General features: G+C 39.1%; 1 protein-coding gene across 1 annotated transcript in view; it reads right to left on the reverse strand.

Moving 5' to 3' along the window:
- ltk (leukocyte receptor tyrosine kinase) overlaps positions 1 to 17288 on the reverse strand; it is a 57361-nt gene extending 40073 nt beyond the window's left edge. The window contains exon 1 of the mRNA XM_070979649.1: positions 17118 to 17288. Coding sequence (XP_070835750.1) covers positions 17118 to 17169 — 52 coding nt within the window. The 5' untranslated portion in view covers positions 17170 to 17288. The remainder of the gene's footprint in view (positions 1 to 17117) is intronic.
- Between the last annotated feature and the right edge of the window lie 2284 nt (positions 17289 to 19572).

Consider the following 19572-nt stretch of genomic DNA (forward strand, 5'->3'; position numbering starts at 1 on the left):
TAGCTGGGGCCACTTAATCATTGATAGACTTGGCCACCAGTAATAGGTTTCCTGTCCTCTCCCAGCTACGTCCCACAAGCAATTTTTCCCCTCTGAGGCTTTAATTCACACCACAGTGAAATGCACGAAAACAACGACATCTGAACCTGTTTACAAAGCTTTTTGGGAAATTGTGTGAATAGTGGCTGCATGTCAGGCTAAATAACCACGAAAAGCTCCTGAGGCCCAGAAGGTCTCAGATCAATATTCTGATACCAAAGCCCTGTAATTTACAACTGTATCAGCTAGACCATGTGAATTGAGTGCATGCTATTTTAGCATCAGTTTCAGCACTTAAAAATAATCACATCCACTCCTCATGTGCTCATGACAGTGGTGTCCTGTAAACAGTCAAACAAGATTAAAAGTCTAGTTATGAAGCTCTGTGGCATCGATGTTGCGTTTTTATTCCACACATTCTTCTTCCTTGTCAAAATCTGTTGCCTGCATTACCCACAACGCAACTTGATCACCGACAGTTCGGTTGGAGATTCAGATGTGTTATGCTCGTAGCTGGTAATGTAGCGTCAAGCTGTTAGTCTGCAGCAGAAATGAGGAACGGGCCACAGAGCTAATCTCACTTCTAATTCTCACTCCACAGCCCCAGACATTTGTGTTTTTGAAACTTGTAGTTGACAGCCAACACTGACTCAGGTGACATCACTCGAGGCAATCAGACTTTACACAGCCCCGTCTGGAGCCACAAAAATCTTTTTTTCTCATATACCTGTAGCAGACTCTGATGTGTAAAATTGGTGGAGTTCCTTTGAAAGGGATCACTAAAGTGATTACAAGGCCACTTGCTTGGCCAAAAACAAGAGTGAGATTTGCGCATGTGGATTATGGACCTCTAAAAGGCCAAGAATAACTCTCCGTGCATTTCATTCTTGCTGAGCCATCATCTGCTGAAGAGTGCAGCTTCATCCCTCTCCGCCTGCTGAACAAAGGCCTGATCCCCTCAAATCACAACTTCACTGCATCAAGTGTGAAGACAGATGGAGGCTTAGAAGAGGAATCACTATCAAGAAAAAACACAAACGTGCTCCTGAGAGGAACTTCAAACGTGTGGTATTCAACTCATATAATAAAAGTTCTCACTGGCTCAGTTGACCCATGGCCTTCTCAACAGCTATTAAGGGTGTTTGAGCCTTTGTAATCCCTTGCAAGTGTGCAGTTATAAGCACAAGTCAGAGCTCTGAACTTAATTTTATGATGGTGTCTGAGAAAGAAAAAAAAGATCAAAACGCACTGAAATCAAACAAAACTCTCACCCACAAACATTCAGCCTCCACTGGGACGCATCAACGTCTGTACTGACTTCATACAGCATGACTACAGCATCAGCTCGTATAATAAGGTGTGATGAAGGTCTGTGAAGCTCTCTGGTTTAAATACATGTATTTATTACAGCACTGCTGCTAAGAAACTTCACACATCTGAGGCTGCATAAGGTCTGCCTAATTAGCCCCTCTTCACAAGCCTACATATACCCCCCAGGTTGCCATGAGGATAAGGTCGTGGCCCGTCTTGGCTATCTTGTTTTCTTCTCTAACTGCAGTCAGAACCAGTTTCCAAAGCTTTCAGAGGCACACCGTCATTGAGCTGTCTGGAAATCTGCTGGGGAAGCTTGTAAGTGAACAACAACAGGTTACAAAAGATGAGGGTATATTGTTTCCTTGGGAGACAGATGGTGCAACAGTGAAACTGAGGTGACGTAAAAGTAACTGTAAAATTACAGCAATTGTCAGTGCTCCCGTCCATTGTTGCCATTTATCAGAACTACAGTACACACACGGATAGATGTTGCTCTTTTATGTGCAGTATCATTCACAGTGTTTTCAGTGGAGTACATTGCCAAGACAGGCAGAGATGGAGAAAGCACCAGGCTGCTGGACCGATAAACAGTAACCGAGGTCGACTGACCCTGTCGTGTTTGCACACAGCCAGAGGATCTTCACTGATTAAACAGGCCCCAGAGAACACAAGCTTAATGCACAGCACAAGACAATTTCTGCACGGGTGTTATGTACATTTGCTCCTCCAAGGTAAAATACTTAAAGTAGCTTTCACATAATGTTCATACAACATAACAAATTATTTGTGACTCACACTGCGGTTGAGATTATGTTGTTATTTGTCTGGTGCTCTGTCAGGAAAACATCTGAAAGACGTCTGAGTGAACTCAGAGCAGACAAAACATATTAAATCACTAAAAGGTAGAGACAAGATGAACAGGCCTTGGCAAGGAGATGAGAAAGTCAAATTTAAAGGAACAAGAAACAGTCCAGCACAACTGCAACTTGTCGTTTTTAAGCTCTTTGTTCAGAATAAACAAACAAGGCGTGCTTGTTAATTAGTGAGCATCAATGGTTACAGGGAATGATTGTGGTCACGATTAAAAGAAACCCACACAGACTTGCGGTGGGAAATGTGAAGCGAACGGCGGTCTCCCATTTTGAAATCTGACAGTTATGTTGATCCATCAATCCACCACAACATTCTTCCCATACAGACTCTGTGGCTCTATAACAGCTTCACCCGACCTCCTCCTTTCTCCCAACAGACAAGAGTCAAGCGTTACAACTGGGTACATGCCAATATCGAGTACAGATACAAATACTTGATAATACCATTACATTTCTAACATGCTCAAAACACACACACACACACACACACACACACACACACACACACACACACACACACACACACACACACACACACTCGATCAAGTACTGTTGCAAGCAGTAAGTTGGGTTTTTCCATGTCAGTGAACAAAGCAAGCAAATAAAACTAAGGAAAACATGTGAGTGAAAACCCATTTCTAAAATAAAATAATCAAGACCAGCCATCAACCTGTAAAAATAATCAGTCATAATCAGTGAATTGAAACTATTCAAAAAGTAAAAATAAAATCTGATTGAACATCAATGATTAAGACCAGCAGTTGACTAATCAAAAATAATAAGGCCAAACCAATAAAATAAGTAAAAATCTAATAACTTTTAATTAAGAAGGGAAAACTAGACAACTGAAAGGTGCAGCTAAAAAGGAATTATCGGTTTTGGTTTTAAAAGACGGGGTTGGATGTTCCAGTAACTTGAGGCATCAAAGGCAGTTTCAACAACAAGACAGCCTGTTCCACATGACCAGAGAGGTCTAACTGGTTCGTAGGATCACAAGCATGTCAGAGACACACTGGGGTGCCAGATCACAAAGGACCTTTAAAAATGAGCATTAAAATTTTTAAATAAATTTTAAAATGACTCGTGTCCTTCCTTTTTCTAGCGAAGCGTCTCTCGACAGCCTCCTCTATTTCTTTGGTCAAAAGTCTTTGAAGCACGATCGCAGCAGGAATCTCATCTGATGCTTTGGCATCAGGGGAGCTCACGTTTCAGAGTAACTCCTCAAAGGGAGCCAGTACAGACAGCCTTTTCCAGAAGTGTGCACTGGTGACCGGTGAGATTGTCAGGAAGCTCATATTCGGACCCAAATATTCTCGAGTCCACTTCTGCTTGATCAGAAGCCGTTTCATAATATGGTGTGTGTGATGTGGTGACAGCAGGGAGTCTCACACCACGGCCCCAGTACGCAAGAAGATGATGAAATCCCGTATTGTTTACAACTGACAAAAGCTGACCATCAAGAGCAATGCCAAAGAGTTAATGCCACATTCCCATACAGGGTGGTTGCATTGGAGTAGTTTTATGATTACAATTACAAGCACATGAGCACAGTATCTGACCCGATACTTGATACTGATATCAGTGCATCTCTAATATGTATTATTTCTGACACAACTGATTCTGTTTCCCCATTTTCAGTCTTCTATGCTATGCTAAGCTAACCAGCTGCTAGCTGTAGCCTCATATTTACCATAAAAACATGAGAATTGTGTTAAACTTCTCATTAAACTCTCTGTAAGAAAGTGAATAAGTATATTTCCCAAAATGTCTCACTATTCCTTAAAGAACCAACCCTGTGTTACTGCGTGATGCTTGCAATTTTGCAGCGTATTAACTTGGTGCACTTGGGTCTTTTTTAAAATGAAAGAATGTGATTTCCGAGATATCTTAAGGCAGATGAAAGAAAATTAAATAAAAAAAGGAAACCCCAGTACTCTCATCTCCAAGTGACAGAACCTAGATAATTCTCCAGAAGAAAATGACACAAATTTGAGAGCTTCACTTTATCTTTGACTGGAAAAAGCAATTTAAAGTCTATGCCTGGGTCCATGTCCTTCTAACATGAATGTAAGCATGTTTCCAGGTTGAGAAACAAGGCTCACGTGGGTTAATTGCTTTTCCAAACAGCTGGGTTCAATCCATGTTTGTTGTAACAAATGCAGTTTGTCAAACAAATGATCCATTAATTAATTGATTAATGACTCAATTCTACTCAATCAGCTCTGTTACAAAGTTAAACTCCAATTCCAAACGTTTCCAGAGTTTCCTGCGGCTAAACTATGTCACTACAGTTACTGCTTCAAGGCATTTCTCCTCAATACTGCAGTTTTCTTCCAGACAAATGGCTCAACTTCATGAAAATACCACACTGCAAAATAAATATAGACAGTTTTGTCACACACCTCAGCATCTCACACACAAGGTAACCTTCAGTGACTTCAAGCCATACATATATATCGACTATAGATTTAAAGGAAGATATTTTTCTCAGTTGCTCCTTGTATGGTCAGTTGACCTCAAACTATGCATACTATATGTCTTTCATGTCGCCATAGTAATATAGCCTAAATCTTATTTCCTCTCTGAGATCAACAAAGTTCAAAACAATCTAACTGGATTTTCTTGCCTGCCGACTGCAACTTATTTGTTCTAAGTGAGTTAGCCTTTATTGGATTCAATGGCAGATGTTACAAAAATAAAAAAATAAGTGAAAAACTTAAAAAAGAAAAACATAATATTTAATTATTTGTTTGTGTACTTCTATTTTGTTCATGCTACAAACTGCACGAGTCCAGTCAGTTTTATTTATATAATCCTGAAGTCCGACCCTGTCTTCTAGCAATTCTGTTTGCATACTAGAAATTTGTTCTCCCGATTACACTGTGGTGACAAACATACACGTTGCCTGAATTATGTTCACAGGAAACATTTTTTACAGTGAATAAAGAGTTAGATTTGTCAAGGGAGGTTGTTGTGTTGGATGATGGACATACAAAGCACTGGACTCTGACACCAGAGTCCAGGGTTCATATTCAGATGACATTTAGGTGACAAAAGCAGCCAAAAGGTCAGTGAAAAATCATGGTCTCACATTGTGTCTCAAGTTACTGCAGACTTTTTCTCTATTAAAGCAAACCACGATCTTTCCCTAACAAGTGCTGCCAGTGCCTAAAGTAGTCCTTGAATACCACTTGAAAGTTATGATTCATGAGCATTCAAAACACACTTGCAGTACAACTGTATTATATCTCCAGTATGTTGGAAATATACTTAAATCTACTAAAAATTAAGTGAAATTAAAGTATACTTCAATTAAGCACGCTAATAGTGTATTACAAAGTATTTGTAATTTAGTACACTTTTTGAAAGTACACTTAAGCACAACTTATAATACTTTGAAATACCACTGCAGAAGTACTGCAGAATATGTATATGTTTGAATACATTTAAGTAGAACGTACACTTTTTAAAAGTATATGTCATAAGTATTCAAATTTAAGCACAGAAAGTAAAGTGCACATGTAGTGACTTTTCTCTACTTAAATTATATTTTTGATTCACAGCAGTTTGCCCCCCCCCCCCCAATTGAAAAAGTATTGAACTTATTGTCAAATCTTCTGTGGGTTTTAAATTTTGATCATGACAGACATGAAATGTGCAGCTCAAGCCATGTTAATCTTCCTTCCAACAGGGAACAGCTTGTTTATACATTAACGGTGAGGACTTATGAGGAGGTTTCTAACTGTAAAAACACGAATTTAATGATTTAAATGCAATGCGTAGCTATTTACAGCTAAACTAAACCTTAAACCTAAACTTCGAACACATAGTTTTTGCATTTCATATTCCATCTCTCATCTGCCTGTCACACACTGCAAAACATACTTCTGCTCCTGTCACCACTCAGAGGTCCAAAAAAGCAAACACTGCTATCACCTCCTAAATCTATTAAACTCCACAAGCACACACGCATTCATTTGGAAACCATTTGTAGATACCAGCGTGACTTGAACAATAAATATACTTTCTACTCTAATTTCATTTGTCATGTACAAGGTCAGTAGAAAATAGAGGTATTAGAGGCAAACTCATAACTCTGTCAAGGCCCACAATTTGGCCTCAATGTGTCCAGAGGTGTATTAGAAGAAACTTGGCAATGAGGGAACAGTTGCTGACAGTCTTCATTACTACTGGAACTCCAAGCAAATACTCAGCTTTTACTTGGGGTTATGGTCACAATTATCTAATCACCAGGCTTTTATTCAACCTTCTGACCACCTGTGTTTCCACTAAAACTTCATGTCTTACCTCACCGACTTACTATGGCGTTTAGCACAGCCCATAACTTCTAATAATAAAAATCATAGGCTATGATTAGATATTCTGTTATCAATGAAAAAAAAGCCTTCTGAAGGACCACGATGGCCTGCAAGATGAACCCAAACCACTCTCAATTAATGAGTGAAATGGAAAAACACTGATTGGTAACACAACTCCAATTCAAACGTATCAATGCAAAACTTTTGAGACATAAATAATATATTATTATTATTATTATATATATATTAATATACTGATTAGAAACAAAATAAATTAATAAAAGAGTTAGCAAGTCCAACTCCCTCTGACATTAATAACAGCGAGCACTGGAGTAAAAAGACCCAAAGCTGAAATATGTCTGCTGGAATATTTTTAGTAAGAACTCAATAACAACGGTCAGCTGTAAACATGCTCACAGATTAGCTTAATTAGATCACTACTGCTAGCTACCCTTCCAAATTAAAAAGCAAAATATGCCATTGGTCATTGCTATTGAAAACAAAACACATGAATGTTTTCTGATATGATGCTCCTATATGTGACCATGACCATAAAACAATAGTAAAGACTAAAAATCTGGAAATGACAGTAACAGAGGTCTTCCCAGCTCAAGTCTCATGTCTCCAACCATCCAGAGCATAAGACGTTTCACAGCCGCTAGAGGTCCCTGTCAGGTAAACTTAACCAAACAGTAAGCCGTTTTAGGCCTTTGAACAAAACAATAAATGCTGTTGTTTTCCTGTGAGGACAGTCTCAGATACCCAGAATCATCAGAGAAAATGCAACACAAAGTCAACTCAATCAATCCTCACAAACAGCCTGTGAGAATCAAGATGCTCAAGAAATCATAAAAGCGCTGTTATTTGTATGCCATAAATTAGAGAATAGAAGAATTATAGGACAAAAACAAGAAATTCCTCCTTTCTGACTGTTACAGAACTCCTGCACTTCCATCCCCCGCACAGCATCGCCAGTTCGGGAAAGCGCAGGACTTTATATGGAACACAAAGTCTGTAAAAATTCTTTCCTTTCTTCTCAAGTGAAGACATATGACAGCTCTTACACTTAAAGCCCTTCAGAGCCACAGTTCTGAACTGACAAAAATTAAGCGGAAAACATCTGTTCACTTGATCTAATTCAGCTCCAAAAAACAAACCAAAAAATAAGGTTGCAGAGTAAATTGGTAATAAATAGAAAAGCTCCCTGAAGAAACACAGTAATCAACTCAACACTACGCACGGCTTGAAAATATAATACATCTTCTTACTGGATGTTTCAGACCGAGGGAATAAGCAGCACAATGCTGCAAATGGATACTACACCAGCCCATTAATTCACACTGACCCACTCTGTCCATTGTGTGAGCCAGCGAGCAGACTGGCAGCTGAAGATACTTGTTCATACCCAGTCAGCCCTTCAGCTCTGTGTCAATGAAAACTGAGGCCAAGAGCCTCTATTATATCCAACTTTGATGGGAACTGGATTACCCCTGTGCATGATCATGTCAAAATATGTGCGTCTTTGCTGAAACCCTTGTTATGAAAGACCCATTCATGTGCTGTGAATCAGGCTTTCAGTATTTCCAAAAGAATTAAGTCCCATAACTCAATTTATGATTTAATTGGTTGCATCTTGGCTTCAGTTAGCTGGCATATCGTAGCGCTATGCAGCTCCTTCTCAGGTGGTTCTTCTTAAATAAAAACACACCCTGACTTTCAGACACATCATGTCTGTTTTCCCCTTTTCTCTGACAACCATGTATGAATATTAAGATAAAAGGCAGCGCATACCCATACGTTAAGCTTTTTAATTCAAGGTGACCTGATATGGAAACAGCACATGTGATTTTGATGAGAGCTGTATCCACTAAAAGCTTGACGGTGATGGTGAAAAGCTTTCACTACATTAATGTGATGCAATGCATTTTTTAACGTTGTCGGCTGCGTTCTTTTCAGGAAACAGTACATGTTTGTAAATGGACAGTCAAACCTTTACTCCGACAGCTGTCACCGCACATACATTTACTGTATAACTTTGCCTTTTGCTGTCATTAAATGTACAGTCCTTGATCCAAATAAATGAACAAATTCAAGCTAAAATCAAGACTGGTATCTGATACCCATCCCAAATGATTGAAGAGGTAATTTAAGACAAGAATTACTGCTGAACAGCAACCAATTTTAAGTACTAAACATTGTTTTCTGATGCTATGTAATGCTGCTAATTTGTCCAGACATCTCAATGAATCACCTTCTTTAAATGGCCACAGGGTGACTGTCCTCGCGTGAAAAATGATGGCGGTTAGTTGAACCACTTAAAAGACTGAAGTTTCACTGACAGGAACCTCTTTCAGCCAAGTGAAAAAATCACTGCTGTCTGGCTGGAGCATTGGTGGAAGAAGCATCACATTATGATAGCTCTAAAAAGTGGAGGAGAAACTAAAACCAAAACCTAAAAAGACTGAATGCAAGGGCAGTGTTGTATGGACAAAGGGATGTATGTACGTATGAATGAACGTATGAGGGACTGTATTGTCATGGTTGAGAAATGTAAATGGAGAAATGAATGTATATTTTTTTAGGATTGAAGTATGGACGTAAGTATGAATGAGTATTTGCAAGGCAGGTGTGGTAGAATGTGGTATAATAGCTCTTTTGCATAAGTCCATGGACAGCAATTTTGCACAGCTCATTTTTTTGAGGAGCCCAATTGGCTATGTGCACTGTACTTTTACTGACTTTTTTATATATTCTGTGTTTGTATGTCTCTGTTGCATGGTTTAACTGGCGCAGCAATTTCCCTTTATCCATTGCAAATTTCTCCCTGGGGACACCAATAAAGTTACTTTGACTTTGACTTCCACAAAAAGAAAAAGCTTGACATTTTGAAAAATATGCTTGTTCACTTTCTTGCCGAGAGAAGATTAATAGCACTCACACTCTGTAAATTTCGATAAATATGAAGCTACAGCCAGCTGTGGCAAACTTAGCTTAGCACAAAGGCTGGGAACAGGGAAACAGCTGGTCTGGCTCTGTTCAAAAGTGAAGAACATCAACATAAATTTGTCATTTTTACCATTCAGTTATTGGCCAGATCACACAAATGAGATATGTTAATTAGTCAGTGTTTCCTCTTGTTTTCTCGTCTATAAACTACTACTGCTACTACTTTTGGTAGCAGTTTTCCATATGAAACGGTTATACTTGCTGGTGGTATTCCACTACAGTAGGTGTTGTCCTATTACAGATGTGTCATTTATAGTCACTTTTTGGAGTTCCATCTATAAATTAGCCAACTGCTGGTGGTAGCTTCACACTTATCAGCCTGCCACGTTATGGCTTTGGTTCACTCTCACTGCTCTCATCAGTGTTGTTGGGATATTGGGATCAAGAAATTCCCTGTATTAACTATAGCGGAAGATCAGAAAAGAGTATATGGACATTATTTATCACAGCTGTGGGGCACCAGATCTAAACATGCAGACATTTGTCGTGCTGGAGGGCAAAGAGAACAACCTTATTTTGTTGCTTGGGTTGGAGGACTTATTCTCCAAGGCTTGAAACTCTTCAGATACTACGTAAAGGTAGCCAGAAGTTTATAGTATATGGTTTAAAAAATGTGATTCAGCCTAGATGCAGCAAGTACATTCATAAAAATAGCATATCCACTTAAACGTATTTCTCATAGCAATTATATGATGCACAAATTAATACTGAGCTGGAGAGCATTTCATTAATGCTACCAACAAACGGTCAGTACTGTGATTGCCCTGGCATCTGTCTGTGTAACGTCCTGAAGAGGCAGAGGACTGATGGGAGGAACTGAAGCCGCCCGTCTCATCTCTAACCACAAAGTCCAACTCCCACTCAGTGTGAACGGGCTGGTGAGCTGACCTTCCTTCATGGGGATCAAACAGCAGTGTCCATGAAAAGAACACACGCACGTCACTCATAAGATACATCTTTCATTTTAGCGGCAGTGCGTAAATTAGGCCAGAACATCACTTTGACCAACCAGAGCCAGAGCCGTCTCCTGTACAGTATGACTCACTCCTCTGCTTTACTGGACTTGAACATCTGCTGGTACGTGACTTAACAGTGCTCAGTGACTGATGCTTTTTGACAGCGTGCAAAAGCAGCACATTTCCCACAATATGAAGAGAATTGAAAACACAGGGTCAAATAAATTAAAATGTTTCCCGGTAACAAAATGCTGTTTGTCAGTTTGTGCAAAAAAAAATTGCTTATTTTCAGCATCAGAGTAGCCAAAAAGTCACTCTGTTTATGATTTCCTGAACAGACAGATATTAACCAGTCTGGGTCTGTTGTTGTCTTAGCTGCTGTCTGTTCATTCTCCACCAAAGACTTAAAAATATATTCTGATATATCATTATCATTGTTAAATATCCACTGTCTTCACTTCAGCCAGGAGTCAGGACGCTGCTTTGTGGTAGAGGAAACCAAGCCACTGAATTGGCCAGAATGCGGCAAAACATGAAGGTCTCATGATAATTTAACATGTGACTTTGAGTCTGCGACATCGGACGCTCCGCCGTTCTGTTTTGTCCTCTTGCTTCGTCTGACAGTGACCTGTTTTCATTTAACAATGTAAAGCCACAGTCGAGTTAATCTTGACCACATGGAAGTTTGGGGTCTGTGAAATGTGGAACACTTTCATGTCAGAAACCACAATTCAGTCAACACTGTGACACATAAAGGAAGGTTAAAAAAATATCGCAGACACTTTGGCAAATGTCGGTAAAAATGAAAAAAGCACCAAAAAAGTTCCTCAGCTGTTTCTGTAATTGTAAACTACATAATTTGTAGTTTACAATTTGAGCTTCAGCATCAGCACGTTTTTAGTATCTGTGTGTATGTATATATCTTACTGTTAGTCCTGCTTTGGATGCATACATGTGATGTGATATGTTGTTTATTTATGATTCATGCTGAGAGAGATGCTGCTGAAATGATATTTCATTGTGACCACAGTGACAATAAAGTTCTGATTCTGATAATGAATTACTTACATTTACAAATCACCACAGCAGGAGTCCATTTTTTAAAATGAACTTATTGGTGACACTACTTTAAGTCCCTCTAATTATAATTTCTAACAAATTATTGATGGTTTATAGCAAACTGTGATAGTTGTCAACAGCTATAACTTCTCCTGTGGGCAACCATGAGTGGAGGCTGCTGTATGAAGAGATAACTAAGGAAAATATAGTAAAACACAGCTTTAATAATAAAAAATATGTCTTAAAAGCAGAGTATAATTACTGACAAATACTATAGATGAATAAACTCTTATGCCTGCATTGTATTTACCTATGAATCATTTATTAAATGTTTGTACACAAACTGCTGCTCAACAGGGAGACTTAAAGTAAGGCAACAAATCTGCACATAAAATAAGACGGAAGCTACATTGTTGTTGCTTTTTTTGATTGAAAAATGACTGAAATGATCAGACAGATTATCTGTCAATTATTCTGTTAGTTAACTAATTGAATTGACAATCATTTCAGCCCTACTTGAATTTTTTTATCAGTGTTTTTGCAGTGTCATTCTTTAGGGCCACCAGTGTTAGCTGAACTGTAGGTTCAACATCAAAATGAAGCGTATATGTTAATAACGATGAAATACAATGAAATAACATCATGATGCTCCTCTTAAATAATTCTGGAAAATACTAAATGTGTTTAATACTACTGACCACCTGTGCTCATAAACACATCTACTCACATAATGACTACATAAAGACAGATTGACACAAACTGTGCTTCAACATATTCAAGATCATTTTCTCCAAACAAAAGGTTTTGATTACTGATGGTCTTCCGCTGGAAGTCTTGCTGTTACGGTTCCACCTATCCAGATCTACCCAGGCCTGGAGTTTATTATCTATATGGTACTGCATGTTGCTTTAGGTGCCAAATAATTAATTTGAAAAACTCACATGCAATGTTTCTTTCCACAGTCAACACCCACAGCTTTACGAGCTGGGGTGGGTTTACACACATCTCCACTAATGCTGGTCTGTTTTTGCTTTCTGTCTTTGTTTTTTTGGGGTATTTGAACAAACCCCTTGTGGAAAAAGCCGCAATTTAGAAAAGAAGAGATACAATTAACAAAAATCATTCAACCAACGGACCATCTGTGTGTTTACTGTTGGCGATATGAAAATAGAGGAAAATGGAGACGTGACACCCTGAAACCTGCTACCCTTTCCACACAGCAGAAACAATGAAACTATTATTCATTGTCTCTTTTTCAGAGCTTCAATCAATTTCTCCTCAGTAATCCCTCTGTTGGGAAAAAGTGCATCTTCAATCTTTCACTGCAAGTCATCTCACATTTGTTTGAATTTCTTGCCGACGAAAAGCTTGATATAATCCTTCATCTCTAAATGTTGCTCCTTGTGTCTCCCTTTCCTATTTTTATCCGTCCCTCTTTCTTTCTCTTTTAGATGACAAGAGTAAAACAAGAACATCTGACTGGCTTTGCCCTTGAATGTGAGCGATGCACAGCTGGCTGTTCATCTGTCTGTTATCCAGCCAGCAGAGTGACGCCCCTCAGGCACAGCTTTGATGTGCTGCCTCTCTCTCTGCCAACATCATTACACCGTAACTACACCTGAGCAACAGGCGTCCTGATCCGGCAACTTTACTACGAGGAAACACTGTCTCCATCATTTACAGACCGGTTCAGAAGGTGGGAAACAATAAATACAAGCAGATCAAAGAAAAAAATTAAGTCTGTCCTGAAAGTCGGCCAGAGAAATTCAGAAAGGAGGCAGCCTGAGGAAATGAGACATTTTGCAAGGAAAAGAAAAATACACAGATGCAGAGGTGATTATGTTTGCACCTCTAAAGAAAGGCTGAACTTAGTGATCATGTTCAACAGACCAGCAAGACATCTGACTCCTGAGATAGTTCACCGAATAAGCGCCTAATTTCCATCTTGGACCAAACAGTTTACAACAAACAGTCTTAACCCAGCTCCTCTTGGGTCAAGGTACAGTCAAGCTTTCACGTTTGGCTTGATCTCAGGATAAATTTACGGCCTAAATTCATCCAACAGAATTAATCTGACTTAAATGACATTAAGCAACATGTAAATGCTGGAGCTGAGTTTGTGTTTATCAAGAAAAATATCAAAACATGAAGCAAAGTCTACACTGGCTTAAACATAACTTATGCGTGTGTGTGTGCATGTGTGATTCATAGTGTGCGCTGCCTGCACTAATGAGATTCAAGCACTCCTAATTAAGTGCAAATCAGATTGATTGATTTTCAACATTCATAGAGACACATGGGGACTAAGAGGCGCAAAATAAACACGATTAGTTTGAGATGAATCATTAAAGCATCATGCGCATGCAGGCACGCACGGACAAGCGCTCACACTGTTGATGCTGTTTGAGAGTCACTGCTGTTCAATCAACATTTAAAACAAAACCATCTTCAGTTATTACCTGATCCAGAGAGATATTTACTTCTGAAGTGCACATTTTCATTGCAGTCACACCTCCACAGTCATTAAGAGAGAGCCTTGCTGGTTCCAGCATGAATTAGTAATATTCACTGAAGTAACCCCAAATCAGTTCATGTAAGTCTCTGTTTCAGTCAGCCAATATCTTCAGCAACAATAAAAGCTAAAGTCAAATCAAAACCAGAACCTAAACTGAAATCTAAGGATGTATATTCATCTGTTCTTTGTTATTGAAGACAGGAAACAGCAGCAAACTGAGATTAGGGGGGTGGAATTGGAGTTTTTGTACCCCTCTAATCTCTTTGCATATTTTAAATTCTTTTAAGACAACTAAAGCCTTCTTCCCTTTTTTGGGGAACTTGGCAGAGGTTTCCTTGTAATTGGTAGAAATGATGGCGTGACTCAGTGTAAAAAGAAGCACTTTCTCTTAAACACTAATAGCATCTTTGGATTTTCATCGCGTGCCCTTTTGAAAGATGCTACGTGGCATTTGGCAGAGCTGTTAACAGTTAGCAGAGTCTGAAACAGCAAAGTTAATACCTCTTGGGTTTCTACTGTACATCAGGCTGAGGTATACAAAAGGCCAGAATAATAGTGATAGCTTTGCACTGCATTTCTATATTTTTTCCCTATGCAAAGAGTACTGAGAGAGGGCAAGCACAGGCCGGTAGGACAATGGAGTGATGTTAGTTGAGCCACTACAATTTCATCATAAAATAATAAAAACAAGAAATGTTTTGTTCTGCCAGCAAATCACAGTGAGGTGGGAGGTTAGGAAAAGATTGTGGTTTGGGGTTAAAACTGATAGAGTAAACATGGGGTGTCTAGTGTTTGTAGCGACAGTCGGCTTTTTCAGTGTTTAATCTAGACCACAATCTTTCCCCAACCTTAATCAAGTGCTGTGATTGCCAAAACATAACCATAGATTTTAATCATGCTTTAGTTGCTGGATACACAGTCCACATTCTGCAGAAAGGTTTGCTGTGAACATACAAAGAAACTCAATTTGGGCTGCATAACATTTCCCTTGCTATAAAACATATTTGCTGCTGTGTATTTGTAGCATATTTAAGTAATTTCAAGAACACAGGCTGACGTAATGCCTCTCCATGCTGGTATGACAGAACTGTCTCTTACTTGCTGCTCAAGTAGGCTGCATGCTGGATACGATTCAGGATAAGAGAGGGAGGGGGGGTCTGACATAATACTGTGAGTTTTGGCAAAGCTCAGCCTGGGTTTTCTCCTGTCTCTGGGACTGACTGCAGCAAGAGCCACTTACTGTACCCTGGTCCACTCTTTGTTGCTGCTAGAGCCAAAGAGGAGACAAGCCAAGAGACTTGCTCCTCCTGTGTGTCTCCCTTTTTGTAGAAGACAAAGAGGTGTTGCTGAGGATATGTGAAATACGGTATTCAGTGGTATTTCACTGGGAAAACATTTGGCATGAAGCCCCTGATGGGATGAACACATAAAGTATGGTACATGCAAATATTCAGCACACAAGACCATGAGTGTAAAGCATGCAGTGCCACATTGGAGGGGAGAAATCTGTGTGAGGCAAAATTAACTACACGTGCATTAATCAGACGATTTCTCAAAAACAAGCACTGGCATGAAAAATTGGTCCAAGGTGATCTGAATCTGGTCCTAATGTGTAAAAGATAACCTAATGTTTTCCAACGGACGATTTAAAGCACAGTGATGCCAGCAAGACAGCTCTGCTGGATCCAAGTGAGCTCATCATAATTTCTATGCCCACATGACATGCCTCTGCTAGTCAGCCTGGTCAGATCTGATACGCAAGAAACACACATAATACTTTTCTTTCACTTACCATGTAATTTGGATTTCGTACAAAAAGAAGAAATCATCATCAAAAGCTGATTGGGGATTTCAAAGTGAACATAAGCGGACAATGGATACCATTTTACTCTGCTGATAACTGTTAAGATGTTTGTTTCTATATCTTTCAGTTCCGCTACCAGCTTAACAGAAAACAGTTCAGAAAACTGCATCTGACCATCGACGTGCTACACGGTTTTTCAACTTTTACGGAGAAATTTTGTAGTCTCTTTCATTATTTACTTACTTATAAAAGCACTAAAACTAACACTATGCAATATTGCATAATTGCAAAACCACTAACTCTTTCGTTGGAGAGCCCACATCTTGCCAAGTCTTGGCGTACTGCAGTGTAAATGAATGTAATTCAAATTTCCTTAAGTGTGCCTCAAGAGAATATGACAAACCGACTGAAGCCATTTTTTCAAGGTGGCTTGAAAACACCTTACAAGAGAGGGAGAGAGGTGGAGTATATTCACAGGCACTCAGAGAGATGAAATCATACTGCAACAGGCTCAGTCTAAATACTGGACTACATATCAATCTTTTAACTGAAGCAATAACAAAATATAATAGAGCAGCAGTAGCTAATTAATTAATTAAATAATTATTAAATACGTAATTTCGAAAAAGAAATCCTTAAATGAGCAGTGTAAAGTTTTTAAGCTTGACTGAGGTGGAACAGTTGGTGTATTTATAAAAGAAAAAAACAATAGAAAGACACTTGACGAATTGACGTACGCTACGTGAAGCACGTGACTTTAACCTGAAAGACGAAAAATGGCGGCAGACTAAAATATCATCATTTGTGTGAAGCGATTAGGGTGCTGTAATTTTCCTCACATTAATACATAAAACACACACTAATACCATATTTCTATCATATTTTCCACATTTCCCCCGCCATTTGCGGTTTGACTAGCTCTTTTTTTTAGCTCGTCCCCTGCGTTCCCTCTCTTCTTCTGCAATTGTTTAATGGCGCCCGTCTGGAGAATTAGCGCCACCTACTGCTCATCTCGCTGACCCAAATCTTACTGTGTAACGGACAGAAACACGCATAAATTCGCCATAAATTTGCGCTACACTTGGATGAAAACCTGTCTGTTGTGGGCAAATTGATTTACTCAATCATTTTAAGAAGAAAAAGTTAAAAAACGACCCAGGAGGGAAAAGTTTTAGTGTGGTTAAACGTTTTAGCAAAACAATAATTGAGGTAAAAGTGAATTTCTGTACTTACCCATCAAAATGACGATGGAGAGATACATATTGTGTTTTTTTATATAATCCATGGCTTCCTTTCTTTCGGCAGATCCACAGACAGTTCGTGTAGTTTTTGGCAGATTTACGTCCTCATGGATACGTTCAACAGACGGTCATACGCAGGCTCGTGAGGCACACGGTTGCAAGACACGCGCTTTCCTCCGGACAGTGAGCTTGTTTCTGTAAGTTGCGCACTGTTACTCATTCCGGTGATGCTGATGCTGCTGCAGCTCCCAGTGACGACAGTCTCTCTCTCTCTCTCTCTCTCTCTCTCTCTCTCTCTCCCTCCCTCCCTCCCTCCCTCTGCTCCTCTGGTCCTAGAGACATACATTTTCTCAGGTTCCACTCTGCCTGCTGTCTGGGTGTGTTTTTATCAGCAGTTTCTGGTCTCAAAAGAGTTTAATCTCGCTGCTGCGGCTGCAGGTGGTGACACCAGCCTGTGCATTAAGAATGAGATTGAGTAGGACTTATTAAAACAAAGACCAAAGACAATTATTGCACTGCGATGGAGGAAGTATTTAGCTATTTTACTCAAGCAAAAGCTGCATACTTTTACACGAATATTTTTATTTAAAAAAATATATCCTGTTACACCATAAGTGGAGAAATACTAATTTATAGGTAAAGGTCATTCATTCAATTCATACAAGGGCAGTTTTACTGGAATTTTAGTATCAGATCAGAAAATTAAAAGGTCATTTTATTTAGAATGACCATTTGAGAATGTTACATTATTATTGAATATGTAAGAGTGCTATGATAAATCTTCTCTTCATGCAGGCTTTTAAGTTGTGTTTCGCTGAAACTATTTTAGAGAGGTGTTGATTCAACTTAAGGATCATTTTGGAGGCCTTAGTGTTTGGTGCTGTTGAACTCTTCTGCAGGTGTTATGTTATTAGGTGTTCTGTTATTTTGTCCCCTTCGTTTTCCATTTTATTAGTGAGAGCAGACTGAAGAACAGACTGGTGGACTGTTGTATTAGTGCCTTAGTTTTCTATGCAGTAATCAAACTATGAAAAAGAATGTTTTTATGATTAAATTGCTGTTCTGTTCTCCAAAAATAAATCCTTCATCATCGTTTTTCACGCTTGCTACTGTATGTTCTGCCATGTGTTTCTGATTAACTGTTTAGAGGCAGGCAAACACATCGCTTCTGCGCTGAAGAGTCTTCAAAGTGGACTATGGTGATCATGCAATTAAAAATGTTTCACATTTACAACTGCATGTTCTGCCGTGTGTTTCTGATTACTTGCTTACATGGCCTCCGTGTTGAAGAGGTTTTTCAACATGGTCTAATGCAATCAAAATAAGCAGAAGATGTTGTGCTGATGTATTGTACATAAATCACTGGTGAATGCACAAATTGTTGTGGATTTCTGCAGTTTATTTTTAGGCACAATGCAGATGTTCATGTGCATTTTATGTAATTAGAGCTTAGACTACAGAATACATTTTACAAATCTGTGCCATGCCATCTTTATTATTGTGAACCACCCAACAATCATTTGTGAATTGTACACATATGGCCGGGTTTGCGCAAAGATACGCTTTCTCATTGACTGAATAAGTAAACACATGAATCCACATCAGGCTGAATTTTAAATGCTACTTTTTTCTCTTTTTTTTGAGTCAGAGCAAATAATACATTCAGTACTGAAGCTCAGTGTGATGCACATTCTGAAAAATGTGTTACTATTGTCTTAAAATGCTCAGAAAAATATAGATTTGCTTCTTTATCTCTCACTGTGTGAAAGTACAAAGGCCAAATCTGTTTTTGTGGTCTCCTGTCTTCTTCTCTAAGCTAACTGTTTGGCTTATCTTCGCATCTGTCTGGGGAAGAAAACTGAGTAAAAACAATTTGACAAGTGTGCAAAACAGGTCTCTGAACATTGTACTTGAAAACATTCTCATTATTTCTGCATTACATTTCATGCCAGTCTAACTTTGTCAAGTATTTTTCTTTGGCGTTCTTTCTCCTTATCCAATGATTGCTTTGTGTGGACGTACCTTTGCGTTCTTAGAACTTCAATCATACAAATCTTTCTTCATCAGTCCACTGAGGAGTACCTTTAGGTTCATCTGTGAACCTGTCAATCAGTGGCAGTTTGAGGAAAATGTTTTTCAGCCTTCAGAGCACTTCGCTGCAGATTTGCAGCGCGACAGCAAAAGGGAGGCAAGCTGTGGAGTGGGAGTCAAATAGCTTCAGGTCAGAGGAACACAGAGGGATCAGAGGAGGCTATAAGTTCTTCTTTGGAGAAAGTAAAATGTCACTGTTGAGACTGCGGTTATAAAAGCCCCGGGGAAAAAATCCTGATTTTGAAAGGTCATCTTCTCCAATAGCTAATTTCAGGGATCAGGGGTCATTTAACCTTTATTGAACATTGCAGAATATTGATAGAAGACCATGGGTGCATGCTTTAGGCTCATTTTCC

The sequence above is a fragment of the Chaetodon trifascialis genome, chromosome 14 (genome assembly GCF_039877785.1).
Source record: "Chaetodon trifascialis isolate fChaTrf1 chromosome 14, fChaTrf1.hap1, whole genome shotgun sequence".
In the NCBI taxonomy this organism is placed as follows: Eukaryota; Metazoa; Chordata; class Actinopteri; order Chaetodontiformes; family Chaetodontidae; genus Chaetodon; species Chaetodon trifascialis.